The sequence below is a fragment of the Microtus pennsylvanicus genome, chromosome 3 (genome assembly GCF_037038515.1).
Source record: "Microtus pennsylvanicus isolate mMicPen1 chromosome 3, mMicPen1.hap1, whole genome shotgun sequence".
Lineage (NCBI taxonomy): Eukaryota > Metazoa > Chordata > Mammalia > Rodentia > Cricetidae > Microtus > Microtus pennsylvanicus.
Window position 1 is genome coordinate 100,521,227 of NC_134581.1, and position 16,073 is coordinate 100,537,299.

The 16,073-nt window shown below is 33.5% G+C and overlaps 1 protein-coding gene across 2 annotated transcripts; it reads right to left on the bottom strand.

Moving 5' to 3' along the window:
- Nucleotides 1-4,490: 4,490 nt before the first annotated feature.
- LOC142847268 (olfactory receptor 7E178-like) lies at nt 4,491-13,436 on the bottom strand. Of its 2 annotated transcripts, none has more exons than XM_075967985.1 (2): nt 13,408-13,436; nt 4,491-5,433 (listed from the first exon to the last, which is right to left on the bottom strand). In XM_075967985.1, the coding sequence occupies exons 1-2, from the start codon at nt 13,434-13,436 to the stop codon at nt 4,491-4,493; spliced, it is 972 nt and encodes a 323-aa protein (XP_075824100.1). The 2 variants fall into 2 exon arrangements, with proteins under 2 accessions (XP_075824100.1, XP_075824101.1); XM_075967986.1 differs by lacking the exon at nt 13,408-13,436 and adding an exon at nt 5,556-5,586 and having other exon boundaries at nt 4,491-5,398.
- Between the last annotated feature and the right edge of the window lie 2,637 nt (nt 13,437-16,073).

Sequence of the window (16,073 nt, forward strand, 5' to 3'; positions counted from 1 at the left end):
CAACACATGGGCACAGGAGACCACTTCCTACATAGAACCTCAGTATCACAGACAATAAGAGCAACAATGAATAAATGGACCTCCTGAAACTGAGAAGCTTCTGTAGGGCCAAGGACACTATCATTAAGCCAAAAAGGCAACCTACTGATTGGGAGATCGTCACCAACCCCACAACAGACAAAGGTCTGATCTCCAAACCATATAAAGAACTCAAGAAACTAGACATTAAAACTCTAATTAACCAAATTAAAAAATGGGGCACTGAACTAAACAGAGAATTCTCAACAGAAGAAATTCAAAAGGTCAAACTCTCACTATTTGCAGATGATATGATAGTTTACATAAGCAACCCCAAAAAATCTACCAAAGGATTTCTATAACTCATGAACCTTTTCAGTAATGTAGCAGGATACAATATTAATTAAAAAATCAGTAGCCTTGTTGTACATAGATGATAAATTGGCTGAGGAAGAAATCAGAGAAACATCACCCTTCACAATAGCCACAAATAGCATAAAATATCTTGGAGTAACTCTCACCAAATAAGTGAAAGAGCTGTATGACAAGCACTTTAAATCTTTGAAGAAAAAATTGAAGAAGATACCTGAAAATGACAATATATCCCAAGTTCTTGGGTGATATTATGTTATTTCTCTACCAAAATTAATAAAAGTGGTCATATTACCAAAAGCAATCTACATATTCAATTCAATGCCCTTCAAATTTACAGCAAAATTCTTCACAGACCTGAAAAGAACAGTAGTCAACTTCATAAGGACAAGTAAAAGACTTAGAATAGCCAAAAATAGCACAGCTAACAGTACAAGGCATGAGTTTTATTTGGTGAAGTAGGCCTTAAATCCAATCATAAAGTATTTGTTTATTCCATAAAACTCATGCCACCATTGCACAGATTGGTATATCTGACCAGAGCAACCATAACTGTTTTTCACAGGGTTCCCAAAAGGATAAGGCTGTTGTTGGCCTCTTTTCCATGACAGCATTCAAAACACCTTTTAATACAATAAAGATAACAAGTAAGCAAAAAGCCTCAGATCAGTGTAGCTTCAAATTGGGTTCTCTTCAAATGTAACAACTGCTCTTTACTGCGGAACCATCTCCCCAGCCTCTGGTACTGGGCTCTTTCATTTGACAACTATAGTATTTGGGAAAGGTATTGTCCCCATGTTATAGGCAACTCCATTTGAACTCTTTTTATATAGGTGTATGTCTGTAAGTGGGTTTCTGCAGTAGTAGACTATGACAAACAGTGTTGCTATGAACATAGTTGAGCACATGTCCTTATGGCATGATTGAACCTCCTTTGACTATATACCCCAAAGTGGTATTACTTGGTCTTGAGGAAGCTGTTTCCTAATTTTCTGAGAAATCACCACACTGACATCCAAAGGGGATGTACCAGCTTGCAGTCCCACCAGCAATGCAGAAGTGTTCCCCGTTCCCCCAAACCTCTTCCGCATAATTTGTCATCAGTGTTTTTTATCTTGGCCATTCTTACAGGTGTAAGATGGAATTTTAGAGTTGTTTTGATTTGCATTTCTCTGATGACTAAGGATATAGAGCATTTTCTTAAGTGTCTTTCAGCCATTTTAGATTCCTCTGTTGAGAGTTCTCTGTTTAGCTCTGTACTCCATTTTTTCATTGGATTATTTATTCTTTTGATGACCAATTTCTTGAGCTCTTTGTATATTTTGGAGATCAGACCTCTGTGTGATGTGGGGTTGTTCAAGATCTTTTCCCATTTGTATGCTGTCGTTTTGCTTTATTGACCATGTCCTTTGCTTTACAGAAGCTTCTCAGTTTCAAATGATCCCATTTATTTATTGTTACTCTCATTGTCTGTGTGACTGGTTGGGAAGTGTTCTCCTGTGCCCATGCGTTGAATAATACTTCTCACTTTCTCTTCTATCAGGTTCAGTGTGGTCAGACTTATATTGAGGTCTTTAATCCATTTGGTCTTGAGTTTTGTGCATTGAGGTAGATAGGAATCTATTTGCAGTCTTCTACATGTTGACATATAATATGTGAGCATCATTTGTTGTAGATGCTTTCTTTTTTCCATTGTATAATTTTGGCTTCTTTGTCAAAAATCAGGTATTCATAGGTATATGGATTAATATCCGGGTCTTTAATTCCATTGGTCAACCTGTGTTTTTTTTTAGGCCAATACCAAGCTCTATTCTTTACTGTAGTTCTATGATGGAGCTTGATGTAAGGGAGAGTAATGACTCCAGAAGTTCCTTTATTGTACAGGCTTGTTTTGGATATAAAGGTTTTTTGATTGTCCATAGAAAGGTCAATATTGTTCTTTAGAGACCTGTGAAGAATTGTGTTGGTATTTTGATCGGTATTGCATTGAATCTGTAGATTAATTTTATTAGGATGGCTATTTTTATAATGTTGATTCTACCTATCCAAGAGCATGGGATATATTTCTATTTTCTGATATCTTCTTCAATTTCTTATCTTAATGACTTAAAGTTCTTGTTGAATAAGTCTTTAACTTCTTGGTTAGTGTTATCACAATATTTTATGTTATTTGTGGCTGTTGTGAAAGGTAGTATTTCTCTGATTTCTTTCTCAGCTTCTTTTTCATTTGTATATTGGCAGGATACTGAGTATTTTGAGTTGGTTTTGTATCCTGTCACTTTATGGAAAGTATTTATTAGCTATAGGAATTCTCTGGTAGAATTTTTGTGGTCACTTATTTATACTATCATATCATCTTCAAATAATGAAAGTTTGACTTCTTCCTTTCCAATGTGTATCCCCTTGATTTCCTTTTGTTTTCTTATTGCTCTAGCTAGAACTTCAAGAACTATGTTGAATAGATATTGAGACTGGATAGCCTTGTATTGTTTCAGATTTTAGTGGAATCAATTAGCATTTCTCTCCATTTACATTGATGTAAACTGTAAGCTTGCTGTATATTGCTTTTATTATATTTAGATATGTTCTTTGTATCCCTGATATCTCTAAGACCTTTATGATAAATGGGTGTTAAATTTTGTCAAATGTTCTTTCAGAGTCTAATGAGATGATCATAACCCTTTTTTTCTTTCAACTTATTTACACTCACACATATAAAATAAAATAAGTCAATCTTAAAAAATTTCTCCCTGTTCTGTTCTATGAGTCTTCATTGTTCCTTCAGAAACATTTGTTTGTACTTCATGTCGTTCATACATACAAACATATATTATTTCATGTATCTATATAAATTATAGGAACAATGAATGAGAGGAAACTTTTTTGATTTCTGAAACTGCTATTATTTACTTGATATCACTATATTAATTTACTTTCTGCAAATGAAATAAATTTTGTTAAACATGATTGAAGATCTTTCTGTTGTGTAAAAAAAAATCTCATATATTCTTTACTCCTTCCTATATTTTTGGCAATGCAGGGACCTCTAAAACTTAGATATTGTGAGTAAAGTTGCAATAAACTTTGCCTGGAAATTATTTCTGTGATATGTTGAGTTGGAGTGTTTTGCATAAATACCTGGGAGTAGTAGAACTGTGTCATAAAGAAAATCAGCATTTAACTGTCTTGAGTAATTTCCATATGACTTAAATAGTTACTGGAGTAGTTTATATTCATATTTGTGATATAGAAATGTTCTTATTTGTTCATTATTAACTGTTATTTTCTTTCTTAATCATTGCCATTTTGACTGGAATGAGATGGACTATCAGTTTAGATTTGCTTTGCATTTATATGATCTATAATGAAATAGAACATTATTTCTTAATTTATAAGTATTTTAAAAATGAAATATGTCGATATATATATATATATATATATATATATATATATATATCAAAGTATACATTGATTGTGAAAAGGAGTATACGTTGTGAAAATAGAAAGGAACTTGAACGTAACTATTTCACTTTATTTTTTTATTATTATTGAAAAAAATTTCTGCCTCCTCCCTGCCTCCCATTTCCCTCCCCCTTCCCCCACTCCTTTCCCCTTCCCTCTCCAGTCCGAAGAGTAGTCAGGGTTCCCTGCCCTGTGGGAAGTCCAAGGTCCTCCCCCCTCCACCCAGGTCTAGGAAGGTGAGCATCCAAACAGGCTAGGCTCCCACAAAGCCTGTACAGGCAGTAGGATCAAAACCCAGTGCCATTGTCCTTGGCTTCTCATCAGCCCTCATTGTCCACCATGTTCAGAGAGTCCAGTTTTATCCCATCCTTTTTCAGTCCCAGTCCAGCTGGCCTTAAAGCCAGGGTCTTTACTAAGAAATTATGAATTTTCTTCAATATATTTAGTTATGTTTAAGAAAATACCTAGACAAGATCTAGGTATTCTTATTCAATTAAATTAAAGAGAACCTGAAGGAATATCCATTTAGGTATTAGTGAAGTAGGATGAAAGTAGTAACACCAAATAGGTTGTGTTTTTAGGTGTAAATAGTTGGGCTAACAGCTCAAACTCCAGAAATGATAGAAGGGGTTGTGCAGTTATATCATTCTTTGTAGCAACCTCAAAAGGGCACTTTTAATTTCCCTGTTCCTCAGGCTGTAGATGAAAGGATTCAGCATAGGTGTGACTACTGTGTACATCAGTGAAGCCATTGCACAGCTTTCTGGAGAATTTGATACAGTTGAACCAACATATACTCCAATGGATGTTCCATAAAATAAGCAAACAACTGAAAGGTGAGATCCACAGGTGGAGAAGGCTTTATATTTTCCACTTGTTGATGGAACTCTCTGGATGGAAGAAATAATTTTATAGTAGGATAAAAAGATCCCTGAGGTTGAAAATAAACCAAAAAAGGCACCAATGAATTGAGTGACTATGATTTTGGTAAACATTTCAGAACAGTCAAGATTTAGAAGTTGAGAAGGATCACAAAAAAAGTTAGAGATTTTTATATCCTTGAAGTATGTAAATTGTTGCACAACCAAATTATGCACCTGAGAGTCTAAAAGACTGGCCAAAACAGATAGCAAAACTAAGAACGCACAGAGGTGAGGGTTCATAATGGTTGTGTAATGCAGGGGGTGACAGATCGCCACAAACCTGTCATAGGCCATTGCAGTCAGAAGCATACTATCCATACACCCAAAAATTATGAACATAGACATCTGTGTTAGGCAGCTCACATAGGAGATGTCTCTGCTTTGATTTTGAATATCCCAAATCATCTTTGGAACTGTGGTGGAGATGAAACAGATGTCAGACCAGGAGAGGTTGGAGAGAAAGAAATACATTGGGTTATGGAGGTGGGAGTCAGAGGTGACAGCCAGGATGATGAGCAGGTTTCCAAGCACTGTAACTACATACATTAATAAGAACAATCCAAAGAGGATGGGCTGCAGTTCTGGATCCTCTGAGAGGCTCATGAGATGGAATTGTGAGACAACTGGTAGATTTTGCGCTTCTGTATTGTTTGGACACCTTTCGGTAAACAAAATTAATTGGAAAAATAGATAAAATAAGGCATAATTACATTATAATCTCAAAAATAAGAGAAACAACTTAAAAGGGAAAAATCCATATATTTAAGTTCAAGTAATTACAAGTAAAATGGTCTAACTTGAAGTTCATCATGTACAGCATCATGACAATCCCAAGAACCTGGAACTCTCTATAAGGGTTTCTAAGTTACACATATCCTTTCATACAAATGTATTCTTGAGGAAGTAAGCTTAAGAGAATTTTAAAACCAAGGACATTAAAAATCACAACTTTAGGTCATGTTAGAATACAGCTATCCTTTTGGTTGACGCAGAGAAAAAAATAACCTTTCAATTTAAAAAATCATTTTTATTACAGCAAAATAACTATATCTTATTTTTTAAGACATAACTAAAATTTTTGGTGAGTTAAATTCTTAAGAAGATGGCAATTGCTTAAATTTTATTACTTTGTGCATTAACTTAACATTGTCCATTTAGACAGGGAAAGAAATTGTTATAAGGGAATGTTTGAAAATCCTATACTACATTAAGTAGGAAAACCTAAAAGAAATTAATGGATTTATAGATTATTCAAACCACCAAAATTAAACCCAGAATTTAGCAAACTAAATGTATCAATAGCAAATGAGAAGTTGAAAGTTTAATAAAAGATTTCCAACTTAAAATGCTCAGAGCCAGAAGGATTTACTGCTAAATTCTTCCAGGCATTTACAGGAGATAGAAAGAAACTTCTTAAATTATTTTTTTTAAAAATCAGAGAAATAAGAAACATTTCTTAAATCCTGTGAATCTCTCATCATTATATAAGCCAAAACAAGGTAAAGACATACCAATAGTGAAAACTACAGGCCAACATTGCTGGTGAACAGACATACATTAAAAGATAATATTAACCATAATTTATTTGGCTTTATTAAGAAGATTCAGGAATTTTCACCATATGTGTGCAATAAACCACAACAATGTACTTAAAAACAAAATCAAACAATCATCTAAAAGATGCAGAACAAAACCTGTGAAAAAATCCAAGATACCTTCATAATAAAAGTTCTAGAGTATGTAGTTTAGAACATACTCCATCATCATAATAAATTATATATGAGAAGCATGCAGTCATTATCATCATAAATATATAAAATTATGAAGGAATCTCATTGAAGTCACAAATGAGAAAGGACTAGCAAACTATCCCCACTTTTTTGCAATATTATACTTGAAGTTCTAGCTGATGTAAAAGGACAGTAAAAAAATATAAATAAAAATAATTCAATCTATCCCCATTTGCAGAAAATATGATGTTATATGTTAGAAATATCCAAACTGCTAACAGAGAACATTTAGAAATAAAAAAAAATTCAGCAATGTGACAGACTATAGAGACATCCATAAATCAAGAGCTATTCTACACCACCAACAAACATGGAAAAATGGATGCCCTTCCATTCACAATGGCCTTAAAGTAAATACAAGATGTAGGAATAAGCAAAACCACAAAGGTGAAGAATGTCTAAAACAGAAACTTTAACTTCTGAAAATGAGATATACTCTAAAAAATGGAAACATATCCATGTTCTTGAATTAGTAGAATTAATATTACTGAAATGGCAATTTTACCAAAGCTATTTACAGATCCAATGAAATCCCAATCAAAATTCCCATCTCTTTATAAATAGAAAAAAATCTATTCCATGTTTCATATTATGCTATAAAATCCCAATAACCAAAACGATCCTGAGGAAAAAATGCTGGAGGGATTGTGGTTTCAGATTTGAAGGTATATTACAGATCGATAGTAATAGAAACAATCTAGAACTGTTATAAAAACAGCCACATAGACCAATAGGATAAAATCAAAGACCCAAACATTAACACTTGTAACTTCTGCCAACTAATGCTTGACAAAGACCCTCAAATTATATGCTTCAGATAAAATAATTTTAGCAAATGGTGCTGGCCTGTAAGAACGGCCATGATCAATAACACTGATGACAACTTATGCTGGAGAGGTTGTGGGGAAAAGGGAACACTTCCACATTGCTAGTGGGAATGCAAGCTGGTACAACCCGTTTGGATGTCAGTCTGGAGATTTCTCAGAAAAGTAGGAAACAACCTTCCTCAAGACCCAGTAATACCAGTCTTGGGTATATATCCAAAGGATGCTCCATCGTGCCAAAAGGACATGTGCTCAAGTATGTTCATAACTGCATTGTTTGTCATAGACAAACAACCTAAATGCCCTTCAACGAAAGAGTGGATAAGGAAAATGTGGTACATTTACACAATGGAATACTACACAGCAGAAAAAAATAATGACATCTTGAATTTTGCAGGAAAATGGAATGGAGCTAGAAAACATTATTTTGAGTGAGGTTACCCAGACACGGAAAGACTATTATCACATGTATTCATCTATAGGTGGTTTTTAAATATAAAGTAAAGAAAACCAGTCTACAAACCACAATCCCAGAGAATTTAGACAACAATGAGGACACTAAGAGAGATATACATAGATCTAATCTACTTGGGAAGTAGAAAAAGACAAGATCTCTTAAGTAAATTGGGAGCATGGGGACCTTGAGAGAGGGTTGAATGGGGAAGGGGAAAGGCAAAGAGGGGAGCAGAGAGAAATGTAGAGCTCAATAAAAGTCAATAAAAACGGTGCTGGGAACACTCTATTTGTACACGCAGAAGAATGAAATTAGACCAATATCTATCACCTTCTACAACAACAAACTCCAAGAGGATGGAAGATCTAAATGTGAAAATTGAAATTGCTAGAATATATACCACAATTAGTGAAAAAGACGGCATGAACTTGAAAAAGAATAAAAAGGGGTATATGGGAGGAAAGGAAAGGGGAAATTATGTAATTATAATCTTAAAATGTAAAGGAAATGTTTTTCCCTTTGATCTTGGCATCTTTGACCTGTTAATATTGCTACATTGCTTTTTCTGTTCATAACCTTTTTATTTACAACAAAGAATTTGAGTTCCTGAGGTCTCCCTATGTTTAACTCCCAGTAACCATATACCTAATTATATATGTCACTGATATTTTCTATTGTATGGGCTACAATTCTCTTATTTAAGTTATGCGAGGTAAACTTTGGGTCATTGTTTCATATTATGATTCACTTGGGAAAGTGCAAATGAGAAAAGCACAGGAAAAGATGTAAACATTTTTGCACCTTGTCCTTATTTTTAATTATCATTATAGTTATTATTCTATGTGGTGAGCATTTTGCTTGCATGTATATGTATGGGTGCTGGGAACCAAAACAGTGTTATCTGCAAAACATAACTACCCTTAGCTGATGAGCTAACTTATGATCAAGGTTTTGTGCATGCTCAACTTTTAGAATAATAAAATTTTAACTTTAAAATTTTGTTTATCACTAGCATTTATTCATGTATTCATCTGTATTTTTAAAATGTATAGATGATTGTGAATTCCTTAAAATCTCTTTAATTGACACTGAATATGCATAGTTCATGATGTTCCTTCTTTAACTCCAGAAATGCAAACTTTGATTAGGATAATTTCTGGCATGCAGAAAATACATATTAATATTAACTCTTTACTCCTATCTGTAGCATTCATTGCCCCCAAACACAGCATGACAATGTAATGTTTATGTTAGAAGTACTATTTCATTGATTTGGAATCTTCTGTTGAAAATTTGAGATCTTAGTAACTTGTGAATTAATCCATTCACTTGCCTTACAATAGAAAATATCTTTGGAATTTGGAGCTGGACTTCCTGTTAATATCTTAAGTGAGAGATATAATTTTGTTTGTAAACCTCTATATAGGTGATCTTTAAAAAAAACACACTTCCATAGCAAGTAGCTGAAATTTTCTTGTCTCCACTCTTCTGCCCAGCACTGCAGTGATAGAGACCTGCTGCCGTTCTTGCCATTTCACATCAGCTCTGGGTGTTCAAACTCAGGTTCTCAAGCCCTACCCTCATCCACCAGGTGGTCTCCTCAGCCTCCTTTCAAAATTCTTCAGTTTTTTGTTTGTTTGTTTGTTTGGGCAGTTTTTGGTCTTATTGGTCTTTGCCTATATATTGTGGTTTCTGGTGTTCTGCATTTAGGGGTTGTGTTTGTGCGTGTTTCTTATGTTCTTTCTTTTTATTGTGATTTTGTTTTGGTTTCCTGATTGTTTTCATTCTAAAGCAAGAGAAAGGGCATGGAGTGTGATGGTTAAGGGAAGTTAGAGGATCTGAGCGGAGATGGGGACAGAAACTATGATCAGAATATATTATACAAAAATAATTTTTTCAATAAAAAAATCTTGGGACTTGTTCTCAATATAATATAATGAATGATAGTTGTTTGATTTTCAAATTGGCACATGTTCAGTTTTACCGGTAATTGTAAACATTTTTTTACCCTTTCCTTCAAAATCTCAATAATTGCCACGTTTTCTTACTCTAAACAGATAGAATACCTAAAATTCATTTACTAATAATCCTTCCTTGATAACTCACTAAGAAATTCCATCTTGCATAAGGAATGATATTTCTTCATTGCTTTAGAAGAACAGACAGTGACGAGGGATATGAATCAGGATGTAAGTGGTTTAACCCCATATCTTTGTCCTTGTACTATATGGGAGTCAACGTATAATATATGAACTTTTCTACCTTTCTCTGTTTGTACTGGAGAATATTGCCCATCTGCAAAATATTCACAGTCTGTAAAGGTAGCAAAATCTCACTGGTACATGTTTTTCAGTTTGAAAGTTCTATCACCATGGAAATGTCAATTTAAAAATCACTGCACATATTCACTGTACAAAGTTTGATGCCAACTAAGACATTTTGTATTAGTATATGCTGCATATTGAACACATTCCCTGAAACCCTGTTAAATGTCCACCCTATTAGTCTTTTTACTTTACAGTTTCACTTTTGCTTTTATATCATATATATGTACATTATTATAAACATGTCTATAAAATCATAATGTCACAAATGCAAGTAATTACAAATATTTCTAATTACTGGTAAAACTGAACAACCCTAATTTTTATTGAATAACTATGTTTTTCTAATACTGGCTTAATTTCCTGAATATGATCTCTGGTTTCCTTCAATTTTTGTGCATTGTTTTAAAGTTATGGCTGAAAAAATTCATCATATACATACCATATTTTCTTTATTCATTCCTGTGTTGGATACTTAGACTGATTCCATTATTTGTCAATTGGAAATAGTGCTACATTCAAAGCTGATGTGTGCCTCTGTGCTGTAATGATTTGGAGTACTTTAGGTAAATATTTATAAGTGTTATAATTAAATCATATGGTAAATTTATGTTAGTTTTTGAGGAACCTTTATTATTATTTTCAATTTTTCTGGGCTAATGTGCCCCCACTAATAGTAAATTAAAATTTTGGTGAGCACAACTTTTAAAAGCATTGATGCTCAGGCTGATATAATATTTTAAAATACGGATTAGACCAAGTTAGAAAATTCACATGCATTTATTTATTCTACCTTGTAAAATTTCTTATGTCTATTAAAATTGTGTTATGAAGATTAAGTAAATGAGTGTTATAATCCATTCAAAGGAGCACTGGACTGAGCTCCCAAGGTCCCAATGAGGAGCAGAAAGAGTGAGAACATGAGCAAAGATGTCGGGACCACGAGGAGTGCACCCACCCACTGAGACAGTGGAGATGATCTTCTGGGAGCTCACCAAAGCCAGCTGGACTGTTACCAGAAAAAGCATGGGATAAAACTGGACTCTCGGAACATGGCGAACAATGAGGGCTGATGAGACGCCAAGGACAATGGCACACGGTTTTGATCCTACGCAATGTGCTGGCTTGGTGGGAGCCTAGCCAGTCTGGATGTTCACCTTCCTAGATATGGATGGAGGGGGGAGGACCTTGGACTTACCACAGGGCAGGGAACCCTGACAGCTCTTTGGACTGGAAAGGGAGGGGGAGAGGAGTGGGGGGAAGGGGAGAGGGGTGGGAAAAGGGGGAGAAGAGTGGGAGGAGGGGGAGGGAAATGGGAGGCTGGTGGGAGGAGGTGGAAATTTGTTTTTCTTTTCTTTATCCTCCTTTTATCAATAAAAAAATTTAAAAAAAAACAAAAACAAAAACAAAATATCTCACTTCTATTTTCATGGAGGCATTTTGAAAGAGGCAAAAATATAGAAAAAAAATCTGAGTGTTTTGAAGGAACCAATGTTTGTGAGCCAAGAAAGGGTCTATTTATTGTTGACATATTTTTTGAAACATCTTTTGTGATAACCGTAGTATAGGCTCTGAGGAATTAGAAAAAAATAGATATAATTATTATCTTCAATTTATTGTAGAATGCTCATATAAATGAACAAAATGAAAAAATTCATTACATAAATAGAAAATCATAACTGTAGGTTACAATGTAGTTTATTTGAATCTTTACAAAGATTAACCTCATTATTAGTCATAATATCTAAAAATATTGTTATTTCTTTACCAATACTTTATAAATATGTATTAGTTACACATTGAGCTTCCCATTTATCTGTTACTATTCAATGCAGTTGTATCTACTAGGAATAGTCACAGATGAATATATCAATTTCAGAGATACTAACAGCATTTCAAGCATTATAGAAATAATAATCAAAGATAAATTAATTCAAAGTTAAATTATTTCTTGACATGATGAAATAACATTTTAATTTCTCTTAACCATCAAATATTTTGTTTAGTTATCTCATCTTAGAATAATACAAAATAGAATTTATCAGCATTACTGTGTGTTGAATGTAAGGCAAAAGTACATGTAATGTATCTTATATGCTAAACAGAAAAATACTATATATTTTAGATCAATATAAATTTTTATTTTCTTTAGGTTTTGAGATTAAAATAATAGAATCATGTTACTTTCAGCCTTCCTCCATACAAACCCTCCCATATACCCTTCCTATCCTTCCTTTCTCTTTTTCAAATTCATGGTCTCTGTTTTTATTAATTGTTATTGCACACACACACAAACATGCACACACACACACACACACACCTAAATGTAAAGTACAAGTTATACAGTTTGTATAATGGTTCTTGTATTTATGTGTTTAGGAACTAAGCATTTGGTATTATTTCTTAGCGTATCTGTAACATACGATGAGTTTTAGCAGTCAGGAATTCAAGACATGACAACATACACATATAAGCATTCATTATAATTCTGTTCAGTAACCAATAGGACCCTTTTGAAAAAAAATGTTTCATCTCCACAATAGGATGATACATTTCAAGTGTAGCTTACTATATTTTTCATCTTAATACTTTGGTATACAAGTGATATAAAAGCTGCATTTTTTTGTTTTCCAGGAAAAGAATTGGTAATTTATGAAATGGAGATAATTAGGTAAATGAAGAAAAATAATTTGCATAGAATGCACAGGTCAGAGCTCAAAGCTCAAACCTTTCAGTAATAGTAAAAGATGCTCAATAGCTAGTTCCAGGACAGGCTCCAAAACCACAGAGAAACCCTGTCTCGGAAAACTAAAAAAAAGAAAAATTAGTACAAGATGCTACTGCTGCTCTCCTTTAGCCACTGTTCTTCCTCTTCTTCGTAACAACTGCATTTCATAGGAAACAATTTTGAAGGAGTCATCTGATGAGCATGGGAAATAGATATGGTACTGTGGTTATTCTCATTCCTCTTTTTAAATCACATTCATAATATTCTACGAATGCTTAGTCAATAGACCATTTTTACTCTTGATGTGTGGGATATCTGTGATAATACAATCCATGGAAAAGAAATCAAATTGAATTATATCAGTCCCCTTAAAATAACACAGAACATAAATTTCCCACTCATCATAGAAGAAAATTTACAGTCAGGTTTTTTTAATCAACTTTTCTCTTAATGATGAGAAACCAAGACTTCTAAGAGTTCTTTCTTCATCATCCATTTCACTCAGCACTTACTTGTTTAAGCCGGTTCTTTGCTGGGTCATGACCAAGATCCAAAGTAACACCTTTGTCTTGAGATCATAGAAGGCTCTGGTTTATTTTTCATACTTGATGAAAATATATAATGAATTATCCCCCTGATGCAATCAGACACTAGAAAAGAATTCTTTTCAGTTCCCCCTAAATATTCAGTCCTCAAATTGCAAGGTTGACAGCCTGGGGTAATTATTGACTCTTTTATTACCCTGGAGATAGAATGCCCAGAGTTCATAATTACATAAATTGTTTCACATTATCACAGTATCTCAGAGGTTCTTAACATTAGAAGAGAAAAAAAGGAAGAAAAGAGAAATAGTTTACTAAAATCTCTTCATTACTCAGGAGAAACTCTAGTTACAACTTAATGTATTTCTTTACTTTTATATATTACTTTAAAATACCCATATGTTAGATGCCATTAATTTGAATGAGATAAAAATCATTCAGCAAGTGGTATATGGGAGGCTTTGAAGGGAGGAATGAGAAAGAGGAAATGATATCATATAAACTTCAAAATGTAATAAAATCTTCAAAAATAAAAGATATAATTCTATTTCTTTGTTGGGACTTAAGTGGTTTGTGTATCAGGGTAATTGTGGCCTCATAAAACATATTGGACAATGTTACTTCTGTTACTATTTTGTAGAAAAACTTAATATTGGTTTTAACTCTTCTTTGAAAGTCTGGTATAATTCTATGCTAAAACCATCTGACCCTGATCTTTTTTGGTTAGAAGAGTTTAAATGGCTGTTTCTGCTTCATGAGAGCCTGTAGATTTGTTTTAAATAGATTATTTGATCTCATTTTAACTTTGGTAACTGGCACCTAGAAAGATAATTATTTTTTCAATTTGCTGGACTATAACATTTTAGAATATGATTCTCTGGATCTTCTCAGTTTTTGTTGCTATGTACCACTTTCCATATTTTTATGTTTCAATCTCATTATGATGGATTTGTTTATTTTTTCATTGGCTAAAAATTGGTAGCTCACATGCACTTAGAAATTTGTTCATTTATTTTAGAGTTTCCAATTTATTGGAATAAGTTTTTGAAACCTATGATCTTCTGTACTCATTGGCATATTTTGTAATGTATCTTTCTACATATCTAATCTGATTAATTTTGTCTTTTCTTTATTTCTTTTGGTTAATATGGCTAAGTGGTTAATAAAATTGCTTATTTTTCTCCAGAACCAACTCTTCACTTTGTATATATATTTTTTTGTTTCTGTTTCATTAATTTCTTCCTTAACCTTACTTTTTTGCTTTTATTCACTAATTTGGGGTTTGTTTTCTTTTTGTTTTTCTAAGACTTCAATAAATAATATGTTTTTGATTTGTTATATTATATTTATAATACCCATTATTTGTGATGAATTAAAGTTTCCTTTAAGTCCATTGTTCCTATAGGTTTTGGTATGTTGTGGGTTGTTTTTTTTTTTTTTTTTTTTATTTTCGAGACAGGGTTTCTCTGTAGCTTTTGGTTCCTGTCCTGGAACTAGCTCTTGTAGACCAGGCTGGCTTCGAACTCACAGAGATCCGCCTACCTCTGCCTCCCGAGTGCTGGGATTAAAGGTGTGCGCCACCATCGCCCAACTTGTATGTTGTGTTTTTATTTACATTTATCTCTCCTGTAAAGAAATGTCCCTAATCAAAATACATTTACATTTTAAGCAGGAACTCTTAAGCACTTCGCCAAAAGTTCTTCTTAAATCAGATTTAAAATATTTCCAGTTTTATAATATAAATGGATTGGATTTGATAAATATTGGAATGGAAGGTTTGTGGATATTTTACTGGTCTGGCTCAGTGCTTGAGGTGCAGGGAAAGCATATGATGGAGGTAAAAGTTCCCAGGGTTTCTTACCTATTAGTGCTGTTGGAGGGGAGGCCACTTGTTTTTTCATGGCTGTCTAGCCCTGAAATAATCACACAGAAACTATATTAATTAAATCACTGCTTGGCCCATTAGCTCCAGCTTCTTATTGGATAACTCACACATATTAATTTAACCCATTTCCATTAAACTGTGTATCGCCATGAGGCTGTGGCTTACCAGGAAAAGTTCCAGCATCTATCTTCAGTGGGACTACATGACTTCTCTCTGATTCCACTTTTCTTTCACCCAGCATTCAGTTCCAACTTCCCTGCATACCTCTGCTATGCCCTGCCATAGGCTCAAGCCAGCTTTTTTTATTAACCAATCATACTCATAGGATACAGAGGGGAATGATTCCCACATCATGCTGACAAGGGATAGGAGTGTGTCTGTTTCTTTTTGTGTATGCCAGTCAATTCAAAAATCTAGAAAGATTATTATTTTATTATCCTGTCTAGGATAAAGAGTAGTTAATTTTTATTGTTGTCAAGTTATACATCAATATTAGATTCATACATAATATTTTTGTGCACTTCAAGGCGGTAAGAGTAGTTGGTTGAGTTTCAACATATGGAAAATTTGTATATATTAATGAAACAATAAATAGTTCCAAAATTAGTAAAATGGCTGTTACTTTGTTGAACACTATTATATAGTTCCTCTGCATCTATTTTTGTGGACTTCAAATGTTAATACTTATTTTGATAAGAAAGACATTGTCTTAGCATGACTATTGATGCGGTGAAACACTATGACCAAAAAC